General features: G+C 39.6%; 1 protein-coding gene across 4 annotated transcripts in view; it reads left to right on the forward strand.

Moving 5' to 3' along the window:
• The window catches only part of filip1l (filamin A interacting protein 1-like), a 72,875-nt gene that overhangs the window by 11,773 nt on the left and 45,050 nt on the right, over nt 1–16,052 (forward strand). For 2 of the 4 annotated variants that reach the window (XM_067583324.1, XM_067583325.1), the window contains exons 2-3: nt 14,884–15,205; nt 15,864–16,037. In XM_067583324.1, coding sequence (XP_067439425.1) covers nt 14,894–15,205; nt 15,864–16,037 — 486 coding nt within the window. In that variant the 5' untranslated portion in view covers nt 14,884–14,893. Of the gene's footprint in view, nt 1–14,880; nt 15,206–15,863; nt 16,038–16,052 lie in introns of all 4 variants that reach the window. The other 2 variants (XM_067583322.1, XM_067583323.1) reach the window with 1 other exon arrangement.

Below are 16,052 nucleotides of genomic sequence, written 5' to 3' on the forward strand. Positions count from 1 at the left end.
CAGATTATATTCTTGAGTTTGTGATTTAAACACTTTAATGAATACATTCATCATTCATTCCTGGAAAGCAACCTTCTCAACACAGTTGATCTTTCAGTCACAGGCAGTACAGTATGTGTGTTTGTGTGTGTGTGTGTGTGTGTGTGTGTGTGTGCTCTGTGGGCAAAGTGACAGCATGTGGACCAGCTGATGGATGCTGTGACCCTGTAATCCTCTACTGTCAATCCTGTCGCTACACAGATGGATGGACAGGCTGAGAATGCACCGGTGAATGAATGAGTGCACGCTCACTTTTCTTTGTTGTTGTTGTTGTTGTTGTTGTTGTTGTTGTTATTGTTGTTGTTGTCCTTCTATTTCTTTGTGTCTTATTCATTTTTTTTCTTTCCCCTTTGTGTCCCGGTTCTTTCACCTGGATGTTATTTTTCTCTACATGTCGTTTCTGGACTTTGAATTTACTTTTGCAGCATAAAACTGAAAACTGATCATTAAGTCTGGAGATTGTTCTTGATCACCACTTTTTTTTTATTTTTATGACAATTATTTAGTAAAAGGACACAAGTTTAAGCTGAATTGACATTCAAGACACAGACAGTTGACGTGACTTCCACCATCAGTTACTGCAGACAAAGTGACAGCCTGCTCACCAGCTGACGAGTGCTTTGACTCTTTAATCTGCAGTCAGTCCTAAAACACACAAAAGCTTGAGCCCACATTACTTCTAAGCAGTGGGGTCTATCTACCAAGAGACATGAGGGATGTGCACATTTTAATCCTAACCAAGCACAAGTGATTTCATTATAGAGTTACAGACGCTGTTCTCTGGGGAAAGTTGCACTATTAGCTCATTGTTTTCTCTCATTTGTGACACTGAAAAGATCTTTTAAAAACATAACAGAACAATCTAGTGGCTAATCCGCTCAAGCATCATCTTGTTTACTCCCTGTTTAAAGGTGTTTGACTATGTAAGCTCTCTGTGGGCCGCTAATACAATGATCCATTTAACTTGCAGTAAATGAGACCATGACAGATTGGAAGTGAAAAACACACCTGTGTTTTAGAAAATACATTCCCATAAAATAACAAAGAAACAATTACAAAACAAAATGAACAAAACAGGAAACTAGTGTCACTCAGCATGTCTTTAATTATGTGACTTGCAAAATAGTCAATAGTCCTTCAGTAACTGCAATTGCAGCCGTTTTAACCAAAGAACAAAAGAATGAGGCTCTCGTCAAACCTTGCCCAAACAAGCACAACAGTAGCCAGAAATAGCAGATGAATATAGCTTGTGGACATAAGGAGTGATGAGTGTTGTGATGTTGTTGATTAAGGACTAAAGTGAGCTGCACTGTTCAGTCTAAAAGCTCCACAAGGCCACTCCTTAAAATGTAAAATTGCTGCCCTCTGCTGGTTGGTCAGAGCTCGAGTCCTCCCAAAAAAAGCCCTTGTTAATTCTGAGTAACACCTGTCAATACTGAAGCAAGGTTAAAATCATAAACTGAAATTAAGATGAACATTAGATGAACAAAAAAAAAAAAGGAAAAAAGGTTACTGCATGAGAATAAATATAATTTTAAATATGTGTCAAATGTTTTGAACCTTTTTGTTTCGGGGTTAAAAGGAATTGAAGCTTTATGCCACATTCATTTTTGCAGAAAATATAAATATAGTGTAAAATATAAAAAGAAAAATTACAAAATACCTGCTCTGAAACAAAGAAAAATTGAAATGAAATATTCTATAATACTTATAAAACTTAATTAGAAAATTAGTCTCATAAACCACATTGTAAACCAACTAAATTTAAACTGAAACTGGGGGAAAAAATGAGAGATGTCTATGCCATATCTTTGCTCATATGATTATTATTCATTCTCTTTATGATTTAAAGCAGACTGAATGACTTTTTTTCAACAACCTACACTGTGCTGTAATTCTCCAATTATCCAGTCCCGAACTACTTAGTATCAACATCAGATTAATCTGCTCAGTATTCCTGCAGAACAGCAGCTGGATGATCCAGGATGTGCTACTTAAAGGTGCAGTGTGTAGAATTTAGTGGCATCTAGTCAAAATAGACTTGGCAGAAATTGAATATAATATTCATAAGTATGTTTTAATTAGTGTCTAATCACCTTAAAATAAGATTATTTGTGTTTTTGTTACCTTAGAATGAGATATTTATATCTATATAGAGAGCAGGTCCTCTTCCTCGGAGCTCGCCATGTTGCACCGCTATGTTTCTACAGTAGCCCAGAATGGACAAACCAAACACTGGCTCCAGAGAGGGCCTTTCATGTTTTCACGAGTTTCGCAGCCACCATCGGTTCTCTTACAAGCGAGGGGTATTCAATCGGTTGCAATCTGCAACCTCACCGCCAGATGCCACTAAATCCTGCACACTGCACCTTTAAGAAGCGTGTTATGAAAGTGTTATTTACAGTGTGGCCTATGAAGTCGTACTTCAGCCACTTGCAGGGAAAAACTCCATATAAGGAAGAGGCCATTCCATCTGGGATTTGATGACAACATTTGTTGAAAAAGTGCAGTTATATAAGTTAGAACATTATTTGGATTTGTACAATGTGACATTCTGATTTTTCTGTTTATGTCTGACGGTGCATGTGTTTATCTGTCTGTACGTGTTTGGGATGAAGCAGAGAGGATCACGGTGGTCAGGATGTTGGGACTTGTAGGTGATTCGTCTTCTTCCCTGGTGGCCTGTGTGGTGACAGGACATTTCAGCTATTCACACCTTCCTACCATCAGATCTGTCTGGAGCTGCTCTGTCATGCTGGGCACACAGGACACTTTAAAGTGGGTGGAGGGGATCCAGAAACAGAGGCTTAGATTTTAAAATTAGGATGGAGATCTGAGATGTTTTTAAAATGTTGCTAATGAAAGACACTTCTGAAAAATCTATCTATAAAGATAGATGGGATGAGAAGATCAGATCTGTTGGAATTTAAATGTGAAACATGAATTAAACCACTTTCTATCACGACTGAAAGCTAGTGCTGTGCTCTAACAATTCAACTTCACAGGGAACAAACTGAGCAGCTCTGGCAGTGTTAGCACAGAGGTGATGTGAACAGAAAGCACATTTTTTTCCCATGTGTTGCTTCATTTTATCTGTTTAGCTTTTCCTGTAAGCAGTGTAGGAGGAACAATTTATTTTCTGCAGTGGTATTCATGCCTTGTTCCTTATCTGCGAAGTCACACGTTAAAGTAAACAATTGAATATTTCCAGAGTAACATAACAGTATGATGTTACATCACCTAAAATATGCAGCATACTGGATATTACTCCAGGGAATACTTAAATGGTAAATGTAAAAGAGGAATCAGGAGGCCCTTTTTATGGTAGAAGCTTCTCTATATCTTTAAAAAGATTTTGCACTAAAGAATGGTTTGTATCCAAGTTCAATCAAAGCTACAGCATGTAAGTTCTTTCTTATATATATTTTTTTTTTATTTAAATGCACTTTTTATGAGGGTGCAGGGCAGTTTGCTCCCAAGCCTAATGCTAGTGCTAACTTGACTTCCAGAACTTGCATATTGTAGCTTTACAATTACAATTTTGATGGAGTACACAAAGTACAGAAAACCTTTCAAATCTGCGTTCATGGATTTTTGGACGGCGCTGTAGGTGCGTCAGTGCCCATACTGACAGATTAAGGAACAGTTCCTACCCCAGAACAATCAATCTCCTGAACAAATCTGCCAAAACACGACAGATTTATGACTATAAGGCTACTACTGCTGCTAATGTCTTACACAAAACTTTTTATTGACACATGCACTACCACTTTAACGCCAAAACTCTACACACATACAAGGTTCGCTCTCACATCCAGAGACACCTAACACTGTGACTCATGCACACACATGATACACACAATGCCTTACTTCCTTTTCCATGCCTCCTTATCCTTTTTACTTATATTTATATGTAGCTTACAGCAAACTGAATCTCGTTGTACAATGACATTAAAGTTATTCATATTCCTAAACAGCTGCCTATCTACACATCCAACAGAGCAACATTAGCAATCATTTGGAGTCGTGCCTTAATCGAAGTCTAATATTAACTCTTCCGTTAAGCTCTGTTTTTGTCAAGGAAAATATCAGGTGCCTGTTTCACCAGATTTGCAACATACAAGTTGCAACTTGCAACATGAGATCATTTCTGTTTGCTGTCATTTTTGTAACCAATCAAAAGAAACACCATATTTGTGCTGGAAACGAGGCATGACATGCATGTGAGAGGACTGTGGGACACCAGTTTATCTGCAAATGGCGAGTGACAATCACTTGTGAAACCAGACGCTGGCACCATTTGCGATCTGTGTATAAACAGTGCTCACAAATCACCGTTGATACTAAATGCACCTCTATGTTCACTGGCTAGTCGCTATATTTGTCTGTCCGCTGTTTGGTGCACGTCAGGTAGCGTACAGTTTATTATAGCTTTTCTCTCTAACTGTTGCTGCTGGAAACTAAGTGGATGTAACAGTGAACCACAACAGTAAAGTTGTGGGCTGTAGAACCAAAACAATGAGCTGAAAGATGCTAAAACGCTCACTGAGGTTAGAAATGAGGGCAACTGCAGTAAGGTGAGAATTATCAGGCGGTTCTTCACTATGAGCAGCTACTTTTACTTTATACATACATCATTTTTGCCATTTTTAATATCAAAATACAAACAAATGCAGCTTTAAAGTATCCCGTCCAGCCTCGCCATCTGAAATACACCATCCCGCCTGCCTGAACTGGGTGACCCTTCACTTTTGGTTTGTTCAGTGTGACACCCGGCAGGGTGATATTACTACCACCCGGCACCCCCTGGCCAACTCAAACCCCATCAGCCCTCGGGCTTCTCTTTCTCATAATCACCTGCTCCAAAACAGACAAGGTTACAGTCTGATGACACTGAGCACGGAGCACCCCCCAAGAAATGAAAGACGATACAGGATATTAAATATACTGGGCGTGTTTAGAACATGTATTGAGGCTGACATTGGGTACGCGGGGGGCTAAACATAGAAGGTACAGTCGTGTTTTGTGAGGGTAAAGAGCAACACCAAGAGAATGAGGTCCACTTCATGTGCGTCATGTTCTGCTGCATTGATGTTTGAATCAAAACAGCATGACTGGGACCATTAAAAAGTAATTTGGTCTCAGTTCTGGTTGAAAGGTCGCTGAACTTCTGTTACTGGAGTCTGTTTTTGTTTTCACCAGCTTGACCTTGTTAAAAGTGAAGTCCTTGTATGACAAAAAAACCCCAAAAAAACAAAATCCCCAATATATATAGTGTAGATTGACACAATTAAATATATTACACAGGCCTTTGTGCACACGCTCGTGCTGTTACATGCAACATTTAGAGCCAACCATGAGATCATGAGAAAGACATTCTCATGGCAACACTGTTGCTAAAAGCAGACAAACAACCAGACAGCATATGTGTGTGTGTGTGTAGCGTTTACACATTTAGTGCAGCAAGTAGGACTAAGTGCATGTAAGCTTGGCCAGATTTCATGCTTTAACATCAAACTTGGCCCTCCTCCCAGACTGAAAACGCCTTCACATGTAAACCTGGCAGAGGAAGCCTGAGTCTCCAACCATTCTCTGTCTTAACTTCTATTTTCCCAGAGGACAAATCACCTCCATTGTCCTTACATTCAACAAACTTTATGTGATTCTACCTGTATGGGCTAAGAGATTGTTAACAGATTCATTGGTTTGTTTTGGCTCAGAGCGTGTCTCACAGTGTGTTTGTAAAGGGGCTAATTTCTCTCAGGTCAAGTCCATTTTATTTATATTAAACAGAGACAAAAGACGAAACCTTTACAATAAAAAAAAGGGATAAAACTCAGGAGGAAGCAATAGAGGAGGGATGCCAAAAGGTGTCCTGTATACAAAGTAGACAAAAGTAGCTGCAGCAGATTTACAACATGGAGAAGTAAGTGCATAACATTTCATATTAACTGTAATAAGTGAAAGAGAATTTAGTTGGAGACCTTTAATGACATTTGAAGATTCAAACTTCAATGGCAACATGGCGCCCCCTGGTGTAAAAGAGATTATCCTCTTCTGCTCATTGCGTAGCATAAAAGGCAATGTAAAGGACTCATGGAAACTGACTCAATAATAGATTTACATCATGATGTGCACAGCAAAGTCTCATTGGACAACCACTTGCATGAAGTGGTAAATTTAGTTTTGAGATTTAGGCTATTATCATTGTTTCATTTCCAGCTGGAAGACTGTCCTGTACGAGGTGATAAGTTTGTTCATATAATCAGATTTTGAAACGCACAGTGTTACTGAATGTGATCTCTGTTTCTGAGCCGTGCTCGCGAGTGAAATGTGCTGACACTGTTTCACTTTCTGGCCAGTCCAAAGATTTCCTGGGATTGCATCATCTTGAAGAGAAGATGTAGAAAATGTGCAGCAGTGTTCTTTTTCACCAGGGCAGGCGTTTTTAACAGCTATAAGCCCCTTGCACCAGCGAGTCACTGTCATATCCTAAAGCTTTAAATAACAACGTGCCTCCATCTGAGCCGAAACATCTCTATTAGTCTGCTTGATCGTCCGTCCTCGGCTGTTTTGGAGGAATTACGGCCCTGTGCGCCCTGAGCTGTGGGCGACTTCAGTGCTGAGGAATTCCCAAACCGCTTCTCTTGTTGATTTGCAGTCCAGCAGCATTAATGCTTGCAGGAAACATTCTGGACAGTTTTATGGCACCTCATGCAACCTTGAGGCCTGAACGCTGATCCCGATCGCTACCTGTTGCTGCGGCAACCGGTGCACTGTTTGTAAACATTTCACTCGCTTTTTTTTTTTTAGCTGGGTGATGGAAACCCCTCCGGCACAGTGTGCTGCTCTCTGACAGACACCCAGTCATTCTTTGGGTGCTGTTAGCACTGTTGATGCATTTAACACTGGTTAATAACACTTTAAGTGGAGCAATACAAGAAACACTAGAACTATATTTATATTTTACAATGGAAAAACTGTTCTCAAGAGACCCCACACCTTTTTTTCCAAAGTATTCGCTTAAAACTGTCCCAGCGCTCTCCTGAACCACAGATTTATTACCAATTAATGGTATTAATATTCACATCCAGCATACAGCCTGTATATCATACACTGTCTGTATATCATTAAGACGTCTAGGCATAGTTATATATACAGAATATGTTTTATAATCAAAACAGTAGACTCCTGCACCATAAAAAAATAGAACAGAAGTATTATAAGAACTATCTTTTATGTTCTTATCAAGCTTATTTCAAGATGTTTTCACTCTGCCCTGCCAAATAAATTTGAACCTCCCATTGAGTGAAATGGAAAAGTGGTGATTTTGGATCTCAGGGCTTTCTGACCTCCTCTGGCTTTGAATCTGTAAGTTTGTAGTCTAATCATCACTGACACTGAAGTTCTCCTGCCTTTATACTCAGTGCATGCCCTCGCATACATGTGTACGCATAATTATGAACGCAAATAAGATGCCATGACATTATTGAGCAGGAATGTGTAACGAATAAGAGATGAATAATTGATTTCATGAATAACTAATGTAATATACAGGCATGTGTGGTGAGGGAACATTTTAGAGCAAAAAAACTGGACAGATAGAAGACAAACAGCACACTGGCTGGATCTAAACTCCTCACTGCCAATGGCACTTTAACAATAAAGAGTGAAATATTTCTCCAAAACACCAACAACAGGTATTTGATTACACAGGCCAACATATGGATGCAACCTCACATACATCACACCTGACCTGTCCTTTTTCCAGTGTGAAAAATGAGCAACATCTGATCTGATTTTACATGGCTCAGACCTCACCACAGTCTCTGTAGCCTCTGATAGTTTCAATTCAAGTCGATTCAACCTTTTCCATACCTTCCTCTCAATGAAAACCAGTTCCCACTGCATGATACATTTTTCATGGGTCACAAACTGATTTTGTGGGCTATTGAGAGATAAAGACTGGCTTCATATTTACTGTGCAAACACGAGAGGGGTATCGATCTTCTCATCTAACTCTCAGCAAAGTGTATGACATATTCCTTCGTTTTAGGCACAACATGCCAAAAAACATGGAAAATCCTGTGATTCTATGACCAGAATTGCTTTATTTGAGCCTCACGCTGGGAAAAACAACATTCAAACTGATATATTTCACTCACTTCAAGCTACTAAACTGTTTCTGCTGTAAACCCATTATGTCAAAAATGTGAACTTTTCAAGAACCAAGAAAAAAAAAAGCTTGTTTTTAGCAAAACTGAGGGTGATTCTATCTACAGGGATTATGCAAAGGTTGAAAAATGTTACAGAATCTAAAGCCACCTGAAAGCATTTAATACTGGTATGTGGATTCAAACACCAAAGTCCCAACTTAAACTTCGTGTAAGTGGTGATTTAGTGAACACTTTTGTGTACAGTAAGCTGCAGACTAGCAGCAGATCATCTGTCTCTCGCCAAAGGTTATACTGTTGCTTCTCCATCTTTCCCTCCCCTGTCTTCCCTTTCTCCGCTCTCTTTTGATCTGCATTCTCTTCCCCTCAATCATATTGACAGCACCATGATGTCAGGCTGCAGGAATTCACTCTGTAATTTGTGTGTGTGTGTGTGTGTGTGCCTGTGCAGCGGTGGGTGTGTACATGCGTGCATATGTTATGTGCATGTGTGTGCGTTTTCTGCTCACATGCCAACTGTCCCACACATGTCACTGTGAGGGTGTGTGTGTGTGTTTTCATGAATTCTGTGTGTTCATGGGAGAAAAAAGTGTGAAGAGGTGTTTTTTTGTTTTTTTTTTGTAGCGCACCTGCTTCCTCACCTTTCACCCTTTTGACTTTTAACGGCCCTCCCTCTCCTTCACTTCCAGATCACATGAAAAGTGAAGTCATCGCTAAAAAAAAAAAAACAGTGAGTGCTCATTGTATAGCACACTGAGAGTGCACTTTAAAGTATATTAACAAAGTTTGGATAACATCTGAGAAAAGCCTTTTATGTGTGTGTGTGGCAGGGGTGCGGTGCAGATTGTCCCAACAGTCACAGAAAAGATCCAAAATCATAAAGCCCCAAAATAATAAGCTTAATGACTTTTTGAAGTGTTCAGATGTGTGATAAAATAGCTTGACCATTATAGCCGGACTATATGAGGGTTTATGACTTAGTGTATTGCTGGCTGGCTGGTTGCTTGGTGAGTTCATTGCGTAAAAACTCTTTGAATGAATGCGCCATTTGACCTGGTAGCTAGTTTTGAGAAACCTTGGTGGTCCTGGCTAGACAAGTCCAAACTGCCAACTGTTTCCAGTAACAGCTTTACTTTTGGCTCCGGACACTGTCCTCGCTGCTTAATGAGGGTGCAAGGTAATGGAAGGGCCTCAGGAAAGGACGAGGAAAAAAAAAAAAAAAGGAAAGAGGACTTATGAATGAATAAGCAAACTGTCTTTATGAATATTCGTCCACTTTTAGCCATGCTAGCGACATAGCTCTAGGATGGCAATATTGGTCTGTCGATCAGTCTGCCACTTTGGTCTGAACTGAAATATCTCAACTATTAATGGATGGATTGCCATGAAATTTGATACAGATATCCATGCTGCCTAGAGGATGAATCCTAACTGCTTTGGTGATACCCTGACTTTACACTAGCAACATCAGCAGGTCAGTATTTTCACTTATCCAGTGAATTATCTCAACATCTTCTTGATGGATTGGCAAAAATGATTGTACAGACATTCATGAGTCCCAGACGATGAATCCTAATGACTATGGTGATTTGTCTTGTAGCGCCACATGAGATTTTTGGGGCTTAAAAATAACTTTAACAACTATAGAATGGATTGCCATGAAATTTGGTGCACACATTCATTCAGGCCAAAAATGTTAACTCATCCAATAACGTCTATGATTAAATACCCTAAAAACTAACAGCATTCCCATCAGCCTCAACTGTATTTTGTGTTTAGTGCCAATTCACAAGTGTTAGCAAGCTAACAGGCTTAACTAAGATGGTGAACATGGTAAACCTGCTTAACATCAGCATTTTAGCATTATCATTGTGAGATGTTGTCAGCATTTATTTCAAAGCACCGCTCTACCTAAATACCTGGCTTTACCCTTTAAAAAAACAAGTTCTGATTCGCCTCTGTGCAGGTGCTTGGGTGTCTATTCTCCACAGCTACACGTCATACATCCATATATACACATACGCATAGCTGAAATGAAAAGCCAAAAAAACCCCCCTAAAATCTACATCCATAAAACAAAAATACATTAATTAATTCTCCCTTTTGCATATAATCATGTTCGATGCTTGAATTATTCTTTTCAATGAGTTGCCTTTATTGCCAAAACGAAGCTAAGCTGCCAAGTCCCTTGCGTAAGATGTGAGCACCTGTTAATCATAACATCACCTTCTGGCACTAATCCCCGGCTCACAAAATGAAAAATGACTACAGTTTATACAAACGGCTCTGACAAAAAACGCCTGACACTGGCTGGCTGGGATTAGTAAGAGGACAAAGCGCGGTTAAGTCATCTCTGGACAGTTACACACACGTCCCACACCCGTTCATTCATGCTGTTATTGTCAATGAGTAGTTCAACAGATGGAAATCGTGATGTATTCTTATTGCGCTTGAGCCACAGGTACAAACATGATAAGTGTAGGTTGATGCTTGTGTAATATTGTGACTTCATGAGAACTGTTGACGTGTTTGGATCGAGTTTTCCTGAATTGTTTTTCAAATTAACTCACATGTTCATTCATTTATTAGTCACAGGAGACACACTGATGTCTGATCCAGCAAACACAAAATAGAAGACAGATTCACCATCAGTGAGATAGATCTGATTTAATCTTCTAAAAATGTCTTATAAGACTGATAGGGTTATCCGAGGTCTCATGCAACAGATGGTGGCTAATTAACTTTTGGCAGTTTCGCCTTCACACCTTTACCAAGCTGACAACACTGACAGCACAACACGGTCATGGAGAAAATATGTGCGCACACAGCGTACACAAGCATTTTAAGAGCCAGTGTTTTTGTCTCCTCCTGCGAAGGAAGGCCCAAAGGAAATTTCCAAACAGCATCTTTTACGCTGTGCCTTCCAAAGCCTTTTTTTACACCCTGTGTTTATTTAGCTTTGGCTATACTGCTATAAAACTGACGGCTGGTGATGGGATTTTGAAGATTAACACTTAATGATCGGGGGAAAAAATGGGATTAACTAATATTATCAGTCAACTAAAAGCCAAGTCTGCTTGATCAAAATCTACATTGTCAAATTTAATTGAAGCTTTTGTGCTGATGTCATTCACATCTTGAAAAGAGCAAATCTCTTAGAAATGGAATCATAGTATTTGGATAATGAAATAAAGGTGCTTTCAGCTGTGTACAGTAACTGCAGATGAACAAATTACTTTTCACATCAGTCCATGAACACAAATCAGCACAGTTGGACAGCTTTTTTGGACTTTTTTCTCACCATTCCAGTGTTTCCAACTGTTACCGCTTTCCTCCAAGTTTCCAATAACACTGTTCACAAAAAAAATCAGGAACCATCACTCACCAGAGATATAACGCTGATCTCAAAACTCATTTATTTGACTCCCACCACGACAGTAAGGGACTGATTTGGAGATAAGTCAGATCCAATACTAAACTATTTTCCCGTCCCCTCAGTGAACCTTTTTATGAAGTATGTGATATATTTCTGATCCATCTTGGAGATTTTGCAGATACGTGATACTTGCACATGTAGGAATCCCAGCGGGCCGGCGTTACATGTCTGTGACTCTTGGATTTGTTGCACAATCGCAGCCTCGAATCTGGACACATGTGTGGGTCAGTGTGAGTGTGTCTCTTCTATTTGTTGCATCACGAGTTTGCATCAATGGGCTTTAGTTGTACTGTAGAGACTAATAGCTGAGTTTAATCAGAGCTGTGTTGTTACATACTGTTCTGATGATGCCACAGGTTGGGTTACAAACTTGCAAACACACACACAAACACACAACAAACGGTACTCTATCCTTTACATATTGTACAGGACAGGACTGAATGTGCAGTACCTTAATATGCACACACACACATACACACACACACACTTTGACCAGTTCTGTCTATCGCCTGTAGCCCAGATCTCTGAGTAAGTAGATGTGGAGTCTGTCTTAGACTGCAGGGAATTACCTCAGCTCTGAATCATGTGGCGCCTTGCCTAGAGTGTGCACAATGCAATCACCCAGCCATCTTTCTTACTCATAAACTGTCAGAGGGCCTCACACAGAGGCCGGACACACACTGCAGGAGTCCTGAACACATTGTTTCTAAGCTCCAATTAAGCCGCAGGCAAATTCAGATGGAGTGGTGAGATTTCCAATTTTGTCTCGGTGGCAACCCTGAACTAATGAAAATATTCTCTTTTACCATTTTTCACTTTATTGTTATTGCTTTATTGGACAGAAAATAAACATAAAAAGTTGTTACAGTGTGCATGTAGCTACAGACCGCCAACTTTAGGTGTTCGCCAGTTGTAAAGTGTTTCAGATAAACTTAGATTGGCAGCAAAGTAGTAATAAACTAAATGAAGTGACTACATTACCTGACATTCTTGTACAGAATGTATAAGAGTATTTTGATGGAGGTTTGCTTTTCTTTTCCCCATTAATACAGGAAATTAATTTTTAAATATTTTAATTATTTAGGTTTAGCTGATATCCAGACCTTTTACTTTAGTAAAAACATAAAAACCACAGTGTAAAAATATTCCAACCAGTAAAAAACACAAATGTATTATCAACAAATAATATGTTTGTGTTAATAATTTATACAGAAGTAAAATAGATAAATAATAATAAATACTTTTTTTTATTTTAATGCAGATTATTTCATAAACATACATGTTTCGTATGTAAAATATTGTAACTACTGCCTATAGCTGTCAAATAAATGTAGTGAGGGAGCAAGTACAATATTTTTCTCTGAAATGTAGAAATATTAAGTAGCATAAAAGGGAAATACTCAAGTAAAGTATCTCAAAATTGTAGTACTTACTTAAGTACTGTACTTCACCACTACAGGATGTATAATTTCAAAATTGGAAAGCTACTGGTAAATCAGAATATAAAGTGAAAACACACAAACTATTCTTGTATTTCCACTATTAATTATTGGATTATTAATGTCAAAGTGATTTTACAAATTCTAATATATATTCATCTATTAATAAAACTACTTTTTTAACCCTGAAGCTGTTAATCAGTTCCCTTTTTTTCATCCAAGTAAACATCGTAATTTCTTTCTAACCATTTAAAAAGCTCTCTGAGGCCTGTATAGTTTCACTCCCAGAACATCATTATTTCTCAGCTACAAGAAGCCTCAGACTTTGAAAAACTATATCATTTATTATCAGGCTTGCCCTGTTAAAAATTACATTTCTGTTTTCTGTTACCTGCCAGATACAAATGATTGTTGTGAAATACTGTCTTTAGCTGGAACGGTGTCTATTGAGCTCAGTTAGTTGGAAACTTTGTAATGTGCGCCAAGCAGAATGGATGATGATGTAATGCCTCTAGGCAGATTATTCCCTCTCACATCAAACACTCAGAGATCTGTCTCAGCATGTTTATGTTTCATTTATGGTTTGTCCTTTGGATATATTCTCTTTAACTGAACATAATGCCGAAAAAAGTAATAAATTACTTGGCAATGAAGCTTACAGTTCCTTACAGCATTCATCAATTTATCATAGTTCGATTTATCAAAGTCAGTGAGTCACTGAATGGCCCATTCATAAACCAGATGTGACAAAGTACACTGTATACTCCAAAAAGGCTTTGGTAGGTAGCCATGATGCTTTTTATTCATAGCTCACTAAGTCATCTACACTGAAGTTACCCTTTTTCTAATCGCTCTCCAGTTATAAACACATCAGACCACCTATCATCATCTGTAAAAACAAAGTTGGTACAAAAGACCACTGCGCTCCAAAAATTTCACGTTGTGGGAAATTTAATCGGCCGTGAATGACGGTCGACAGCTTTGGGTAATTTGGTGCGACAGCGCTGAAGGTCCCGGTTCCAAAAAGGTTCTGGCACTGTCAGAGAAAGTGTGGCATAATCGTGCTTCGTGGCCGGCAGTATGACGTGGTGATGATGACTCTATTCCGATGAGTGACTATAATAACATGGCAGGCAATGACAACATGCAACTGGACTTAGGACACAGGTCTAGTTTATGGCCTACTTACAGTATGATGACAGAACAAGTTATATCTGCACAGTTGGACATGTCATAAACAAAAAATATGTCTCGACGTGCACAGTTGCCAGGGATGTTCAAGGAAAGGTCCAGACGACATTTCTAAAGACCGTGGTCGTTTGCTTGTATTTCTGTGCTCACTGTGTCGTTTGGTGTATTTTTCTTGTTTCCTGCGATTTACTGATTTCTAAGTTGTATTTAAAGGCAGTTTTGGGACTGTAGGGCATGCTGGGTGAAGTAGAGACGACAAGCCAGGTTGAGTGAGTTGGCATCCATGCCCACTAATGCCTAAATCCTGTGGCCAGAAAATGTAAAAGAAATGATTTAATCAGTCACAAAGTAACTCCTGGAATGCTCTAAAGTCACAGATTGATTATTCGGTTTATGACATCTGAGAGTGTTCTTTCAAGCCATCGTAAATCAAGTTCATGGATTCAAATTTGGCACATTATGTTTCTTGTTTTGCCTCTGTCTCGACTTAATGCAAAGATAAATCATGCAAAAGATACAAATACATACAGGAAACGTGGTACAAAAAACGTGAGTGCATATCTACATGCACACCTTCATCTTTTCCTATTTATCTATCCAGCAGGTAGAGGAACATGCGATCCCGCAGTAACAGTCTGGAGGATATAACTAAGGCCAAGCCGGCTCAGCAGCAGGTGGACACACGGAAGAGAACCGCAGAGCGAGAAGAGCCCTCAGGAAGGGCAGAGCGTCGTAGTCGACACCGGGAGCCGCCGGACGACACTGGCACCATCCAGCGGAACAACAACACGGCCAAGAACAGCACCTGTGGCGGTGGGAATGGTAGCGCCAGCGGTGCTGCAAAGGGCGGCCGGAAGGAGAAGGCCAGGGACCTTTCCCGAGATGACCTCGTCTTCCTGCTGAGCCTGCTGGAGGGAGAACTACAGGTAATCTTAAGTGATGTGAACTGCAGAGATGACTGAGCAAACTCTGAGAACATTTAGCCATTACGGCGCCAGACAGGCCTGCAGTCATGGCACTGACCCCAGTCAGATATACAGTCAGACCAGTAGCTCAGTAACAGTGGTCACTCAAGATGGACTAAAAGCCTGTGTTAATGGACAGCTAACAGCTGAGGCTACTTCCTGTCGTTCCAGCACTGGATCCAGGAATCCCCTGGCACGGTTGTACAACAGGAATAAGGCAACGTCTGCCTCAATGCTGCTGAGGTCAAAGGAGCTTAACACAAAGAAAATAAATCTATTCCATCTCACTGGACTTTAGAAAATATGACATTTTGGCAGATCTGAAAATGCAACTCTAAGCATATCAGCATTATAAGAACATTTTCATTTTTTATAGACGATGCTGACCTAGAAAAGAGTCCTGTAAAATCTCCACTTTAAAACTGAGAATTTACAGTTCATTGACTGATAATTTATAAGTAGATTCGTGGCCATAAAAGTATTCAGTTCTTAATCTGATATTAAAGGATAGATAATGTTTTGCTGTCCATATATTTACTGCATATTGGACATGCGTTGGATGTAAATCCTACATCACAAACTTCAATCTAACTATATCAACTTTCTTCCCCCACTGAAGGCCAGAGATGAAGTGATCACAGTGCTGAAGGCAGAGAAAATCGACTTGGCCCTGTTGGAGGCCAAGTATGGTTTTGTCACACCACAGAAGGTCCTGCAGGCTCTGCAGAGAGACGCTATCCAGGGTAAAGATGACATGTTCCAGGAGGACATCTATGAGAGGCCCATGATAGAGGTAACAATAACTCTT

Source organism: Thunnus thynnus, chromosome 24 (genome assembly GCF_963924715.1).
Source record: "Thunnus thynnus chromosome 24, fThuThy2.1, whole genome shotgun sequence".
Lineage (NCBI taxonomy): Eukaryota > Metazoa > Chordata > Actinopteri > Scombriformes > Scombridae > Thunnus > Thunnus thynnus.